The sequence below is a fragment of the Petaurus breviceps genome, unplaced genomic scaffold, assembly GCF_028583685.1.
Source record: "Petaurus breviceps papuanus isolate PSGF00001 unplaced genomic scaffold, PetGlider_PUasm1.0 90822, whole genome shotgun sequence".
In the NCBI taxonomy this organism is placed as follows: domain Eukaryota; kingdom Metazoa; phylum Chordata; class Mammalia; order Diprotodontia; family Petauridae; genus Petaurus; species Petaurus breviceps.
This window is the reverse complement of record NW_027187351.1, coordinates 99135-116147: the sequence shown is the minus strand read 5'-3', so window position 1 is coordinate 116147 and position 17013 is coordinate 99135. Positions and strand designations below refer to the sequence as shown.

Below are 17013 nucleotides of genomic sequence, written 5' to 3'. Positions count from 1 at the left end.
CAATAAAATGTTTTAAGATGTATAGGAGAGAAGAGGGAACTAGAAGGGAATGATCTCTATTTCTTTGGTAAAGTGTGAGGCAAAGTCTTCAGCTGCATGTCTGGAGCAAGGACGTGGTGAGGGAAGATTGGAAAGAAAAGTTTTGAACTCCTGTTTCCAGGAATGATACTAAGAATCAATGAGAGAGGAGTGAAAGGATTTTCTTGCTGATATAGTGAGACCTCTTGAGACTAAATGACTTAAATTTGTCATGGAAAAATTTACATCCAAATCTATACTCTGCTACTTTTGAGGGGCTTGAACTAGATGTCCCTTCCAATTTCAAGATGATACCACAGTTGTAACCTGCCCAAGGTCTTAATTTCCTCTCTTGTTAATGAGGCCAATAATCCATTCTCTGTCTAGATCCGAGGACTGATGAAAGGCTTAAATTAAACCACATATGCAAAATATCTTATGAGCTGTCATATTTAATAAAAGAAGTTGTGATTACTGCATAGCTATGGTCATGACTTTTCTGTATTCTCTTTTGCCCAGAAGCCAGAATTTGGTTCTTCTATTATTCAGGATGTGTGACTATAGTTTTGGGGTCAATTGAAAAAAAATAAAACAAGAATCCTTCTGATGTATATCATGAGTAATTAACAATCAGCCTAAATATAATTCCTTATCATCAGTCTCCATGTGTCAGAGCTTAGTTACCTGGGAAAATCTTTTAAAAGTATGCTTCTTAGGGGCGGCTAGGTGACACAGTGAGTAAAAGCGACGGCCGGGAGTCAGGAGGACCCGGGATTGGTTCTGGCCTCAGATACTTAACACCCACACAAAAAAGCTGGCCATGTAACCTTGGGCAAGTTACTTAACCCCAATTGCTTTTTTAAAAAAAATATATGCTTCAGGGGCGGCCAGGTGGCTCAGCAAGTAAGAGCACCGGCTCCAGTGTTGGGATGACCTGGATCAAATCCGGGCTCAGACACTCAGCACCACACCCAGAAATAACTGGCCATGTGTAACCTTGAGCAAGTTACTTAACCCCGATTGCTTAAAAAAAAAAGAAAAAAAATATATGCTTCTTAGCAGCAATTTCATTTTTTTCCATCATACCTACCCCAACACCTGATACACAGTAGGATTTTATTAACTTTAACTGAGTAGTATTTTGCTACTAAGGGGTATAGCATATATTCATATATATATATATACATATATGTATGTACATATATGTATATGTATAGCCATATTTTTCAAACACATAGATGACACTAATGACCCTCAACCATAACCCATCCTTTTAAAACCTTTTGCTAATTAATTTATTCCTTTCTGACTTGTGATGAAAGACCTGCATTTACAAGTTGTCTGGGTAGAGTAGGAGCATAGATCCAGAGTTGGTTATGATGGTTTTAAATTTAATAAGCACAGTCCTTTAACTAGTACACAAATTAGCATTACTAAAGTTAAACTCATTCTCTAACCTCAAACCAGAGCTAGATTTCACCATCAGGGACAATGGATCATAAAATCACCCATCTGGCAAAATAAGGAGGGATTATAGAACAACAGTTGCTCAAAGCATACCTAACTCTATCCTTCTTTCAATAGATGGTGAAAGTCAGTTCACACCAGATTGGTTGTGCATTTGCCTTCTGCCCTGAAAGAAAATTTGAATACTTTTATGTTTGCCATTCCTGTCCTTTGTAAGTATTTGTGAACAATTCTATTAAGGTGCATTAGTTTCCTGAAATGCAGATTCAATCCACCAACCAATAGGAGTATTTTCTGGACAACAAGTAACATAATATATAGCAGAAAGAGCATTATATCTGAAGTCAAAAGATCTAGATACAAATCCCACCTTTGTTACTACCTGAATTATTTTGGACAAATCAATCATTTCTCTGGGTTCTATAAAATGAGAAACTTGAACTAGATGACCTCAACGGTCCCTTTAAACTCAAAATTTATGATGCTGTCAGAATTTTTATGCAATCGAAAATTTTTACCTTTATGGAGGTATCAAGGAGTCATGGATAGAGTGCTGAAGTCAAGCCTCAGACAGTTGCTAGCTGTATGAGCTTGGGCATTTCACTTAACCTCTATCTGCTTTAGTCAGCTCCCCAGGACTAACTGACTAGTCACAGATCATTAGGATCTACCTTTAGGCAACTCTCTAATTGACTAGTAATAGATCATTATGATCTACCTTGATGAAGAGGGAATTCCAAAACTGGGAGTTCCTTGGCTGACAAAATCACATAGTTTTCAAGTATTCTTCTAGCTTAGACCATATGTATTGTATTGTGAAGAGGATTAGTCTCAAACCATGTAATGAAGACATAAAGTGTCTTATAGTCTCATAATAAGAAATCAGTAGATAGAAGTGTAATTTTTCATTATATTCTATACCCTTTGGGGAGATGTTAGCTGCAATTGCATGTAGTTTTCGAGGTACAACACCAATGAAGTTCTTTGGAAAAATCTCTGGATTTGAAGACAAAAGCCCAGGATTCAAGCCCCATCTTTGTCCCTAGAGGCAGTTTCAAATGCTGGATATTGGTTGAACTTGGAGTAAAGAAGAGTTCAAATCCTCATTTTAATGAGATTGGAGGGTAAGAACATACCTGAGTAGAAAAGGATATAGCCCAAGCCATATTAGAAATGTATAGGTGTGGGGCGGCCAGGTAGCACAGCGAGTAAGAACACCGGCTCCAGTGTCAGGATGACCTGGAGATTGAATCCCGGGCTCAGACACTTACCACCCACCCAGAAACACCTGGCCATGTAACCTTGAGCAAGTTACTTAACCCCAATTGCTTAGGGGTAGCCAGGTGGCTCAGCAAGTAAGAGCTCCAGCTCCAGTGTTGGGATGATCTGGAGATCGAATCCTGGGCTCAGACACTCAGCACCACACCCAGAAATAACTGACTGTGTACGTTGAGCAAGTTACTTAACCCCAATTGCTTAGAAAAAAAAAGAAATGTATAGGTGGTTCTGTGCCTAGAGTGCTGGACTTGGAGTGAGGAAGACCTGAATCAAATCCTTTCTCAGACACTTACTAGCTGTGTAGCCTTGGGCAAGTTATTTCACCTTGATGAAGTTACTTCAGTTTTCTCATCTCTGAAATAAGAATAACAATTGCAGCTACATAGTGAAGTTGTGAGAATAGAATAGAATACTATTTGTTGAGTGCTTTCCAAAGTGGAAAGCACCTATATAACTGAAATTGCTAGGTAGATGCTTGTTATTACTTTAATACAGAAGTCAGATGTTGTGCCATGCTGCAGTGCATCCAAAAAGGTGATCAAGTAAACCAATCCAGAGAACTAAATAGCTGTATTAGAACAAAGGTCAGAAAAGTAGCTTAATATGATGATGAGCAGCACCTTCAGATAACACTGTGAAGAGAGAAGAATGTGGTAATGGCAAATGATCATTTGTCTTACACAAAATCTCTAGTTCAGATTGTATCTTTCTTATAGTAATCTTTCTTCACACAACTCTCTCAAAATTGCTGAGGTCTCAAACACCTGTTTGTGTTTGGAAGCTGTGATTGTCATGTATACAGTGGTCTTTGAGCTCTTAGCACAGTGCCAGAAGATAGTAGGTGCTTAATAAATAGCTATTGAATTGTACTGAATAAATTTTTATGTTGACAGTTCATTTTATCTCACGTGAAGTAGGGTTGGAAAAGAATGGACTAAATCAGGGCAGACATCTTCATAAAGCACATCAGGAAGACATGAGAAATACTAGAACTGAGTAGAGTTTGCAAGGGTAGAAGACCAATTTTGTTTCCAATCCCACCTTCCTTGAAAAGCACACACATGTTTCTCCAAAGTTCATATAATCAAAGATTTAGATTAAAGGGGAACTTAAGGCTCATTTAGTCCAAGTTCCCTCACTTTTACAGGTAAGGAAACTGAGGCCCAGAGAAGCCAAAGGATTTCTCCAAGATAAAATACAGGTAACAAGTATCAGAGAAGGAATTAGAATTTGGGTTCTGTGAACTCTAATGAAGCATTCCCTCCATACCATGCTCTTTCTTAGGCAGATGCAAAATTTCTCCTTACCATTCTATGATCTGGAGCAGAAAGGAAACTTTAATATGCAGGGATCAGGAGCGCTCAGTCATTTTGTGTATATCAAGGATTCCTTTGGCAATCTGATGAAACCTATGGATCCCATCTCACAATAAGGTTTTTAAATACATAAAATAAAACACATAGGAGGATTGCAAAGGAAATCAATTATATCAAAGTACAGTAGTCAAAATATATTTTTATAACGTTCACAGACCTCCAGGTTAGGAACCCTTGTATTTATCATATAATGAAAAGAGAATTGGTCTTGGAGTTCACATCCTGGTTCTGACAGTTTCATAATCTGGAAAAATCATTTAAGCTCTCTAAGTGAAAGTTTAATTATCTGGAAAAAGGGGGGTGTAATAATTCTTGTACTACTAACCTCTCATTTATTTGGGGGGCAAGTGCTTTGTACAAAGGAAAGCACTACAGAAATGTGAGTGGTTGTTATCACTGTTCGTTATCTGTGAAGTGCAATTCCAAAGTGAAATTGGGTTCTGTTCCTTCTGAAAAGTCACGTAAAGTAGGTAAGCATACCCCATTCTATCAGATTAATGAATTTATATGGATACAAATAATATTCATAGCATATTCCCTAGAAAGTAGGGAACCTTGGTATATACTTGATGCATGCTAGTCTTTCATCCGTCCAGTATCTCTGATTGATCAAATTAATGTTCAAAATTATTATTGAGTTTTTCCTTTCTAAATGTCAACATTTAATTTCAACCATTTTGTGGGACCTTTTTAAAATGACACACACACATCTACTTTCTTAAATAGATAACATGATCCTTTCCTTGATGACTCAGGGCTATCATGATTGATATCAATTACTACACTGGACTGAAATGCAATAAGTAAAACATTGGGGTACCTGAGATTTCAATGTCTCTTTGCCTCAATACTCAATGATCTCACACTGCTTTGAAGAATGTTTTTTGTTATTTGTTATTAATGAAATTTCTCATCTATTCTCTTGCTGTCAAACTGTCCTCTCACTTCCAATTCTTCTCAGTATAACTGCTTCCCTTCCCCCTTACTACTTCTAATCTGATTGGCCTAAGAAATCATACCAGCAAGCTTATTGGAACAGTGTCAGAAATAAGAAGGAAAAGGTCCCTTTGGGCCTCTCCTATGAGTAAGAAGCATCAATTTCTATCTGCATTTATAGTTTCTATTTGGCTTCTTAGAGACTTTCTTTTTATTCTTTCTAACTCCTGCTAAGATTGTGGGTTACACATAGCTGAGATGCCCTTGAATAAACGAGATATTGGGATATAATATTTATATTTGGTTCTATTCATTTTCCAGAAAACTGATTCCAGGTTCTCCAAACACACCTTATGCTAAAGGAGCATCTTGTGCTGAATGCCCTGTATCTTGTGACAAAGGACTATGCAGTAAGTTTTGGACAAAGAAATAATAATTAAGGGAAGTCCAGTTAAAAGAAAGCTAAGCAACACAAGTTGTTCTATTGTTTCCTGGCAGTATTGTGCAGTAAAAAGAGTGCCAGATATAGAAATATGGGTTCTTCTCTAGTCTCTACCAGTAACCCTGATTGCCTCATGCCTGGACTATTGCAATAGGTTGCTGGTTGGTTTCTCTACTTCAAATATCTCTACACTATTCATCCTCCATTCTGATTTTCTTAAAGCTTACATCTGACTAAATCACATTTCAGTAACCATTTAATAAACTCCAGTGACTCCCTCTTGCCTCTAAGAAGACATATAAAATCCTCTGTTTGGCTTTTAGAACCTTCCCCAATCACTCTTGTTCATACTATTCCAGTTTTCTTACTTCCTCCCCTTCATGAATTCTGCCATCCAGTGACACTGACTTCCTTGCTGTTCTTTCCTCATAGCAATTCATCTCCCAACTCTGAGAATTTTCATCTGAAGCTCCCTCATCCTTCCTCATCTCTTCTACTTGGCTTCCCTGGCTTCCTTCAAGACTCACCTAAAATTCCACCTGCTGCAAGAATTCTTTCTGATTCCTCCTTAATCTTAGTGACTCCCCTCAGAGATAACCTCCCCCCCTCCAATTTATCCTGTGTATATATTTTGTGTACACATAGTTTGCATTTTGTCTCCACCATTAAAAGGTGAGGTCCTTGAGAACCAGGAACTGATGCAACGTAAAATAAGCAGAATCAGGAAAACAAAATACAAAATGACTACAGCAATACAAATGAAAAATAAAAACATAATTTGAATAATTTAAAATATAATGACTATGCTTGTTCATGGAGAAGAGATGAAAATGTATCTCTTTAACTCATTTTTAAGGGTGGGAAATTATGGATGTATAACATTGCATATCCTGTCAGACTCAGTTGATGTGTTTGTTAGTTTTGCAGGTTTGCTTTTCTTTTTTCCTCTCATTTTTAAAGTGTCATTTTTGTTGTTGCTGCTGCTGTTGTTGTAGGAAATGATTCTCTGAATATAGTAGCAGGGATGTGCATGTGTTTTTGGAAATGACTATGAGATACTTGAGAGCAGAGACTGTATTTTGCCCTTATCTGTATACTTACCACAGTATCTGGTACATAGTAGGTCTAAAATGATTTGTGAGGATAAAAGACAACAATATTTTGAGTAATTATTATTAATTCATATTGATCCAAGATATAGGGAATATTTTCTAGAGTTGTATTGCTGAGAAAGCATGGAAGATTAGTTGGTTACTGTCAGGCATTTAAGGTCCTGTTGTCCTCATATAGATGAGAGGCAGTGTAGAGTATAGAGAAATAGTCTTTGAATGAGGAAGAGTTGGGTTCAAGTCCAACCTCTGACACATTGGCTGCATGACCCTGGACAATTCACTTAAACTTGCTCTTGGCAGCTCTCTAAGACCATAAGTTCCAAAAAAAGACCTAACCTGCATTAGTAAATGAAGTTCCTTCACTCAGGAGGTTCTCTTACTCATGAAATTGAAGGTCAATTCTCTATTCCTATGTCTATAGACAAGGCAACAAAAATGCAGAGGGTATGAGTGACTTGTCCAAGGTTATACATATTTAAGAGGAAAAAAAACTAAAATTCAAGTCTCCTGATTCCAAGTACCATCATCTTTCCCTAACTGGCATTGTTTGTGGTATTCATCTCCCTTTTCATGCCAAAATTTAACATTTTGAAAAACCCCATCTTTGAACAGCCTCTTAATCCAGTAGGAAGCTTTTTTATTTTTTTAAAACAAAGCGTGAATCTAAAAATCACATAATAGTTATATCCAGTCACTTTCTACTATTCCCATTCCCACTGTTAGCAATAGCTGATAGAAAAGGATGCACTGGGAGCAAGAACATACTGGGAGACCAGAAGACAGCAAGTTTTAAACAAGAGTTGAACCTGAAAGGTAAGATGCAGTATAGAGAAAAATAAGGAAGAAAAAGGAGAGAAAGAGAGAGAAATAGAGAGAGAGAGACAGAGAGAGAGACACAGAGAGAGAGAGAGAAATGAACAAGAAACTAACAATATGAATCAGAGTCTGTCTGTCATCCCACATAGGCAGGGCCCTTTATCAATGTCACTGAGCTATGGGCCAGGAATTTTTTGAGATACGTAATAGAAAAGTTCAAGAGGTGAACTAAAGGCTAAAAAGATGAATCAGAAAGGAAGCTGGGAAGAACAAAATAACGGAGGCTCCTTCAGAGGAAGAAGCCTAGTTTAATGTTTTTCTATATATATGTCCTTAGTGCCTAGAACAGCAGTTAACATAGCAGAAAATTTGCATATGTTCACAAGAATCATTTATCTAGAGCTACAAGGAACCTCAGAGACCTAGTGCAACCCTCTCATTTTACAGATGAAGAAACTGAAGTCCAGGGAACTTAAAGAACTGGGGCCAAGTTTGCCCAAGTAGTAAATATCAGAAGGAAGATTTGAACTGAGCCTCCAGCTCCAGAGCCGGTGGTCTTTCCAATATATCTGTTTAGTAGATTTGAATTAAAGCTTTACAAGGAAAAAAAACAGAGAGCTTTGCATACATCTTGTGTATTTTAGTTCTAAAGTAATTTTGTGGTGTGAAAAGTCAAGAATCCTTTGAAATTCAACACTAATTATTGCTTAGGGTCAAAATCCTACTTTGCCACAGGTAAATTTTAATCACATTTGAAATCGAAAATTACTCCAAACTCTTTGTTTCCAAAAAATTTGCAGCCATTTTTGCCTCTCCATTTAAATGGGTTGTTCAAAATGAAGTTTTGTCCTTTGACTATTTGCATATATTCTTATAATTAATGTTTAATTCATTGGTTTCCCTGGAAACCTTTGGGGAACAGGTGGAATCACTAACCATTTTGACTATGTGACAGGTGGTTTGGCCAGTAAAAGATGATATGACATGTTCAGCAATCATGGGACAGACACCCATCAGGTATAAAGAGAACATTCACTGTTGCATGGCAGGGGAAATGAATTCCTGGATCCCAATATAAGAAAAAAGCAAGATGTGAGTGCATTATACCACATTCACATTTGCAAATTAGGGCTTAGATGAGCCCAATTTTGCATTTTACATATTACAAAGTATGCTGTGGCTTTGTAAGAGACTTAAGATTTTAAAAGATGATCAAAATGTTCCCTTTGGGAAAGAGAATGATTGCTTATCACTCACTCATTATCTCTTCTGAATCTCACACCAGTCTTTTGAGGTAGGTGCTACAAATAACACTATCCCTATTTTACAGATGAAGAAACTGAGACTGAGATAAATTAATTTATTTTCCTGAGGTCACACAGTACATAGCAAAACTAGACACAAATCTAGCTCTTCTGACTCTGAATTTATTTTTTCTCTACTTCATCTTAGGCCATTTTTAAACTTAAATAGGAATTCAGGAAATTTTAGCACTTTTGAGGAAGTATAAAGAACTAGAAATAACACCAAATTTGGAATTCAATGAACTGTGTTCAAATCTTGACACTACCTGTGCAGCCTTGATTAAGTCAATTTCCTTCTCTGGGTTTCTGTTTTGTTTTGTTTTTTAATTTTCATCTGTTAATAAAGAAGATTGGACTGATTGATGCCTAAGGTCCCTTCCAGGTCCAAGTCCTATGAAATAATCAACTTCTTTATTTAAGCAGACATTTGATTAGCGTGTGTCTAATGGGATCTTACAGTTTTAAATAGCTTAACAAGTTATTTAATCAATGATATAAGGGTGTGGTCAATAAACTGAATAGCCTTGGAGTATAGAAAATGGATTCAAATCTCATCATAGATGATGACTATCTGTATGACACCAGCAGATGACTTATCCTCTCTGTGTATCAATTTCCAAATCAATAAAATAAAGGGAATAGGCAATAACTTCTAAGGTTTCTTTTACTTCTAAATAAATAACAGTAGGATGTCAGTGTCCCAGGCAACCAAAATTATAAATTGTAGATGAGTTGATAATTTCACTGAAAGTTCCTTGGAGAAATTAATTTTTTTTCTTTCAGGTGACCCCTGCATTTTAGGGAACATCCTTTATTCTAGCTGTTCTACCTATAAGGAAAAGGTGGGTCATTGTGATTTCAAATACAAGTCTCTGACTATAATCGCTGTCTGTAACTATTCTTTTCTCATTGTGACTTAATTTCATTTAAAGGATGTGTTTTTTCTGAGTTTTTTCCCTTACCCTTAACCTCACAATAGTTTTTTTTACAATATTGATATATTTTATTACTTCCTTCATATTTTTTATAAACCTAAAAATCAGGGCATATGGGTAGAAGAGAAAAAAATGCAATTTTTGGTCAAAAGACCTCAGCCTTGAAACCACTGTATTAATATATTTCATATGGAGGATTTGAACACAACCTGAACTAACAAAGAAGTCATTACCTCCTCTTATTTTGGAAGATGTCTTTCTTCTCAAATACTAGGACTAAGTGAAATAATTAGGATGTGCCTACTCCTAGACCCTGTCTCTAGACTGGTCACAAATTCATTATCTCAGCAGATTGTTTTTTTCTGTAATATTCAAGAGCTCTAGGAAGTCATCACCACAACAGTAATTCTTTCTTCCACATAATCCCTTTTCATGTCCAATTTCCATCATTCCTATAAGAATTTATATCAATTTTTTCATTCTGTCCTCAGGGTTATAGGTCACATGGTCCTTTTTGAGTGTGAAAAAATGGCTAGTCAAAACTTCAGTCTTTTCTTTTTCAAGGCACAAAATCTCAGTTCTTTCTACCTTTCCTTACTGATTCCTTCATTTTGTGTTTCAATCCCTTTCAGCATTGTTCAGTGGACATTTGTAATTTCTAGGCTTGTATATGCTGAAGACATCTATGATTCTAAAACTGTGGGGATTCTTTTAAATTAGAGAGTTCATAGTCCCCTTTGCTACCATCACCAACTCCACCACCATCCCCAACTCCACCCCCATCACCAACTCCACCCCCATCCCCAAATCCACCCCCATCCCCAAATCCACCCCCATCCCCAACTCCACCCCCATCCCCAATTCCACCACCATCCTTCTGGTCCTTTGTATATCTTACATTGATTGATTTGAAAAATGAAGTTTTTATATGAAATAATATATATATATATCACATAGTTATTTTAAAATTTATATATCTTTTAAAAAATATATAAAGTCCAAATGAGCTGTGTATTCTCTCTGAGTTCAATCCATTTAAGTCTTTATTTGACTTTTACTGAGCACTACCATGTGAAAAATTCAGCATAGATCATAAAAGCATTGTTGGTACTTACATTCCAAAAGAAATGAAATAAACAGAATTTTTTAATCATTTGAGCAGCTCCAAAAATAATGGAAGGCCTATTTAATTTTTATAAACATTCATTCACTTATCACAAAATAGTTACCCTAGATCAAGGTTCTTAACATTTTGTATATGATTTGCCAGTCTGGTGAAACCTATGAACCTCTTCTCAGAAGAATGTTTTTAAATGCATAAAATAAAATAGAAGAGATTACAAAGGAAACTATTTATATTGAAATGTAGTCAACAAAAAAAAATTTCACTTCATTGATAAACTAAGTACCTCTGCTCTATAGGAACAGACTTTTGAAATGGGCTTTGAAGGAAGAAAAGCAAGCTTTGTTTATCTTGGAAAGAACACTGGCCTTGCGTCAGAAAGCCTAGATTCTAGTTGTGCCTGTGTGACTTCCAAGATATGTGACCGTTGGGAAGTTAACTTCTCTGAAACTGTTTCCTCATCTATAAAATAGCAACAATATGGCATATTCTCTGACAAGATAGTTACACAGAGTAGAGAAATCATATGGTCTGAAAGCACTATATGCATATGAGCTCTCATTTTCAGTGAATTTCTTTTACACTCCTCTCCCATTTTTTTTCCTTTTGATTAGACCTTTAATTTCATCTATATAGGAAACTCCCAGTGAGGAATTTTCTCTACTAATACAGATTAGCAATTCTTTTGCAATTTACGAGTTTTAGAGGGTTGTCTTGGGCAGTAAAAAGTTAAGTGGTTTGCTCATGGCCGTACAACCAATAAGTGTCAGAGACAGGATTTGACTTGGTATTTCTGAATATGAGATTTGCTCCCTATCTACTACAGGCAACTAGGTAGCACAGTGAATAGAATGCCAGGTTTAGATTCAGGAAGATTCATCTTTCTGAGTTCAAATCTAGCCTCAGACACTTACTAGCTATGTGCCCTGGGCAAGTCACTTAACCCTGCCTTAGTATCTTCAAATGTAAAATTTGAGCTTGAGAAGTAAATGGCAAACCACTCTAGTATCTTTGTCAAGAAAATCCCCAGTGGGATCATGAAGCATCAGATAAAACTGAAATGACTGAATAACAAATTCTATCTACTCCACCAGTGGTGCCAAACTCAAATAGAAATAGGGGCCACCAAACCATACATAAGGATCCCTTTAGGACACATATTGACTTAGAAAAATTTGCTAATATATTAACACATGAAAATCAAATAGAAACTACATTTTAAACTTGTTTGGGCTATTCCTTGGAGTGCTGTGTGCTACACAAGGGCTGCAGTCATGTTTTGACATTTCTCCACTATACCATGTTACTTCTTACCATATTATACATATGTATCAAAATTCCACTGATACCAACACTATTTAACAGAGCTATCTGTGACTCTTGCATGAACATAGGAAATAAGATCACTAATTTTAGTTGTATTTCTTTTTTTTAATATGATCACCCCAGTGGTATGACTCCATGGGCAAAATGTTTTTTGAACTCTTGAACTTTGATTCATATTTGAATGTTCTGCTGATTAACAAGTGATCTGGAATATAGCATCTCAGTTTATTCAACTGTAAAACATGTGTCAGAGTGAGGTGGCAAGCAGAACTATTGAATTATTCCTATTTGCCTCCCTCCACCTAACTACTGACTCACTGCCTAGATGAGTTTTGTGGTATATGCTTTCCTTCTTTTCTCTGAGACATTGTGAAAGGATCTATGATTCTATCTTTTTTAGCTCTAAGCCCCCAGAGAGAGAGAGGGACTGCATTCTGTCAAAGTACCTCAGTGTTACATTTCTCTTTCTCTCTTCTCTGGTGATGTTTCTCTCTCAGCTGCATCCTCCCAACTTCATTGCCAATAAGTAAACCCAGACTTACAAATGCCTGTGGTTAAGAGTGTTTATAAAGGCAAATGTATAAACATGTACATATGTATATATGTTGTGAAGTAAACATTTCAAAAAAGTAAGTCTGGTAAGTCAAATTCTGCCAAAACAAAGAAAGGCAAACAGACTTTCCCTGGGCCCAGTGGGAAAAGCTTCAGGTTTCCATGAGCAAGCCCAAAATGAGGAAGGACATAGAAAATTATGGTCTTGGCTTGTGGCCTTGGCATCTATACTGGGGAAGGGGTGCAGAATGCATCCCAACACTTAAGCCTAATCAGCCAAAACAGTCTTATTTCATTCATTCATTTGTTCATTAATTAAGCCTTCTGACTCTTTCCCTTGTGTTGCCTGCCTTTACCTGTATTTCTATTTTCCCAACTCTCTCTCCATGTAGCTATCCAGGGCTGGGTTAGTTCTCAAGTCTGGCTTCTGCCAGGACTCCCTTAAACTCACTGGCACTCAGAGGGTTCTGCGTCTTTTAAAAATCACCTGGAAGCATGACTATTCATTTTTTCTCCTTCATCCAATGTTATTGCTCTCTTTCTAATTCACTCAAGAGACTTTTACATATCACACAAAGGGCTATATTTTTTTCAGTTAATTTAATAGCCCTTTTCCAGCCCTATTTTTCTTGTGATTAGTTCTGTGAAATCTTAATTCATTTGCAAGAGGATAATACCCGTCAATAACTTGTTTATTTAATTAAAATAAAAACTCCAACATTATTCTAAGCATATCTCAAATGACTATGTTGTCATTTTTTTTCTATTTAGCAGATAATGAATAGCATATCAACCAATCAAATTACAGGTCCCAGTGCACCCAAGGTAAGTAGCCAAGTCTAGATTATAATTAAGAATATCTGATCTACATTTTCTAGGTCAAGGAACTTTATTATCCTCTATTACTCTCTTGTCAGGAAATTCATCTTTATTCCTCTTTTAATTTTAAAGCCAGAATCTTCATTTTCATTTTTTTCAACTCATAATACATCAACCCAAAGGGAGATTGTCAATAAGCACAATGAACTAAGAAGGATGACAAATCCCACTGCTGCAAACATTCTAAAAATGGTGAGTCAAATTCTTTCAGATTCTACAAATTAAGAATTTGTTGAATAGCCACGTCATAAAGGGTACTGAAGTCATATCTGGTCAGACTATATCTAGATTACCATGTTCAGCTATAAAAACCAAATTTTACAAGGAATATAAAACTGAATTTCATTCAGAAGAGGGAAATCATAATGGTGATGTTTGTGGAAACCATGCAATATAGAAAATAGATGAATGAACTGATAATATGAGCTGGGGTGGGAGGAGAATCATGATCACTGTATTTAATTTTTTTAAGGTTTATCATTCAGAAGAGGGATTAAGCCTTGTCTACCTTGATCCTTGAAGTCAGGGCAGATATCAGTTCACATGAGAAAGAATATTCCAAGCATTAGAGCTGTCCAAAAATAATATAGCTTGCTTTCTGAAGGAATGATTACCCTATCACTGAAACTAAATGGTGTTGGAGAGGAATGTCAGGGATTTTTATAATGTATTCCTATATTAGATCAAAGGTTAAACTAGATAACCTCTAAAATTCCCTTATAATTCTATGATACTGGGGAATTCTATGGATAATCTAGATTTTTGAAGTGAAGATTGGCTTTTGTTGACCTTTCATTTTTAACCTCATTTCTAAGTAGGATTCTTCTGATACTACATATAGATTAGTTTGGAAATCTACCAAAATATTGAATTTGTCAGTGAGCTTACATCCAGGTTTCCATAATCAGGTCCTTAAGGCAATGCATTAGCAAAGCTCAATTGTAGTGTTGGTGTTGATGTTGCCATTGTTGTCTTTAAGGATGGTTATGGAACAGAAGCTTAATCTGATTTTAAAAAAATCACTTCTGTGTTATATGAACCTTATAGGTATTCTTAATACCCTACGCAGCTACTGAGAGTTGATTTATCCCCAACTTCTATTACAAAAAATTGTCATCTATAGGAACACTGTTACAATACTGAAATTGCTAGTATCTATTCTTCAAAAAAATCTTTATTTTGTTTATATACAAATGTAACCTTCCCTAATAAAACCTTAAGAGAAGGGACTATTTCACTTTTGTCCCTGCATTCTCAACACCTAGCACAATGTCTGGAATATATTAGGGGCTTATTAAATGCTGATTGGTTGTATATTCTCCCCACCAAAGCAGATAACATTCACTAACCCTTAGTATGTGAGTTTTCAATATGTGGTACACATAGCCCCAAGGGGCATACGAAGCTCTTCAAGACAATATTTGACAAATAACTCTATTGTCCTATTTGAAGTTAATTGATCCCTTTATCTTATTTCTTATGTGCAAATGCATAGAAAACTCTAGAATTTGTTTCCTCTTATATTGAATAGGAGGAACAGGAAGATTTATTGAAAGCCAAAAGGCAAGAAGTGTGAAAAAGGTTAGAAATCCTTGCTTTAGTAGATATCTTTATGAGTTGCTATGGCCAAAGGGGAATAAAAGCCCATCACCCTACATCTAATTCCTTCTGGTTCTCTGAATTTGCCTAGGCTAGTGCTTTGATAATTGAGCTTCATAGTCTTTTGCCAGCCCTAATTTGAAATATAAGCAGCCTGAGTTTGGAAATAGAAAAAGTAGTGCTATTGCTGAATCAAGGGATATAGGTAGTTTAATAACTCCTTGGGCCTAATTCCAGATTGCTCTCCAAAATAGTTAGGTCATTTTACAATTCTACAAGCAATAAATTGGTTTCCCAATTTTTCTACATCCTCTCCAACATTTGTCACTCTCTCCAATCATTTTAGCCAGATAAAAAGTGATATCTCAAGGTTGTTTTAATGTGCATTTAGATTTAATGATTTAGAGCATTTTATACGACTATAAATTGTTTTAGATTTCTTCATTGGAAATAGAAATAAAATTTTAAAGAACATCAATAGATAAAAAAGAAAAAGAGTTTCCATTCCTCAATTTTCATGAAAGGTCAGGCATAAGATGATGAGGCATCAGAATGGAGCTTTACAAGAAATATAGGACCTGTTGTGCTGAATTTCCATCATGTCTTCTCTATTTGCATAGCCATAGGCCAAGCTATTCCAGAGAGACCTAGAGTCATAGAAAAAAAAATGTCACATTACTGCTCTAAAGATGGAGTCTGATAAAGACAATTGGTCTCAACCAAATTATTTTTTCTGCTGAACTGTATAGAATGCAACCTCAGAAAATATTTGGCCTAATGACTAAACCTCTAAATAAAGCAAAACTTCTTTAGTTGTAAGACAAGAGGGAACAAGGGGACAAAAAGTTGTCTATTTAATGTCATCTTTTCTTGCTATATAAAGCCTTTCTACTGACATTACATTTGAATATTTTCTGTTGTAATTGTCCAATTTCTGTGTTGCATGGCTCATGGAGACATGGAATAAAGAAGCTGCCCTGAATGCTGAGAACTGGGGAAAGAAATGCACCCTTTCCCATAGCCCTGGAAACAAAAGGAAGATTAGTTGTAAGTAAGGTTTCACTCTCACTAAAAGTCACATATCTATCAAACTTCTATGTTTGAGGATGTCATTAAAATAATGCTGAGTTATCATTCATATTTAAATCAGAAGGAAAGGTAGTGGTGGGGAGGGAGTTGCAAAGAATTCATTTGTGAGCTTTTTCATCATCCCATTTCTGAGGAGATACTTTTTCCCTTCATTCTGTCTTTTTCTTAACTGCCTTTTTTTGTCAATCAGTCAACAAACTTTTAGTAAGCATTTACTGTGTGCCAGGCACTTTGCTAAGTATTGAAGAAACAAAGAAAAGCAAAAACAAACAAAAACTCCATCCAGCAAATATTTATTGTTGTTTATTCATTTATTTATCTGTTTGCTTGCTTGTTTATTAAGATTGGGTCTCTCTTACATAGAAATGTGTTTTGCATGACTAGATATGTATAACCTTTGTCAAATTGCTTGCCTTCTCACTGAAGGGAAAAATGGAAGAAGGGAGAGAATTTGGAACTCCAAATTTGGGGAGGGGGAATGTTAAAAGTGTTTTACATATATTTGGGGAAAAATAAAATACTAAATTAAAAAAAAAAGATTTGATATATCTATCTTCTCTGGGCTAGAAGAAAACAGATATTCACTGGCCAAATCCCAATACTGATCATCCCAAAAGTGTTAAACTACTCTGTTTTCATTTTTTGACCTGGGCCTACTTTGAAAGCCAGGTGGTCCTCCACTGCAAGGGGTTTCACCATATTAATCCTTGACTTTTTATGGACACCTGCTTGGTTTCAGCCTTACTGAAGCTCACAATCCC

General features: G+C 36.0%; 1 protein-coding gene across 1 annotated transcript in view; it reads left to right on the top strand.

The window, feature by feature from the left end:
• LOC138148048 (cysteine-rich venom protein VAR8-like) overlaps positions 1–17013 on the top strand; it is a 33367-nt gene that overhangs the window by 946 nt on the left and 15408 nt on the right. The window contains exons 2-3 of the mRNA XM_069070691.1: positions 13457–13510; positions 13637–13756. Of these exons, the coding sequence (XP_068926792.1) occupies positions 13457–13510; positions 13637–13756 (174 nt within the window). The remainder of the gene's footprint in view (positions 1–13456; positions 13511–13636; positions 13757–17013) is intronic.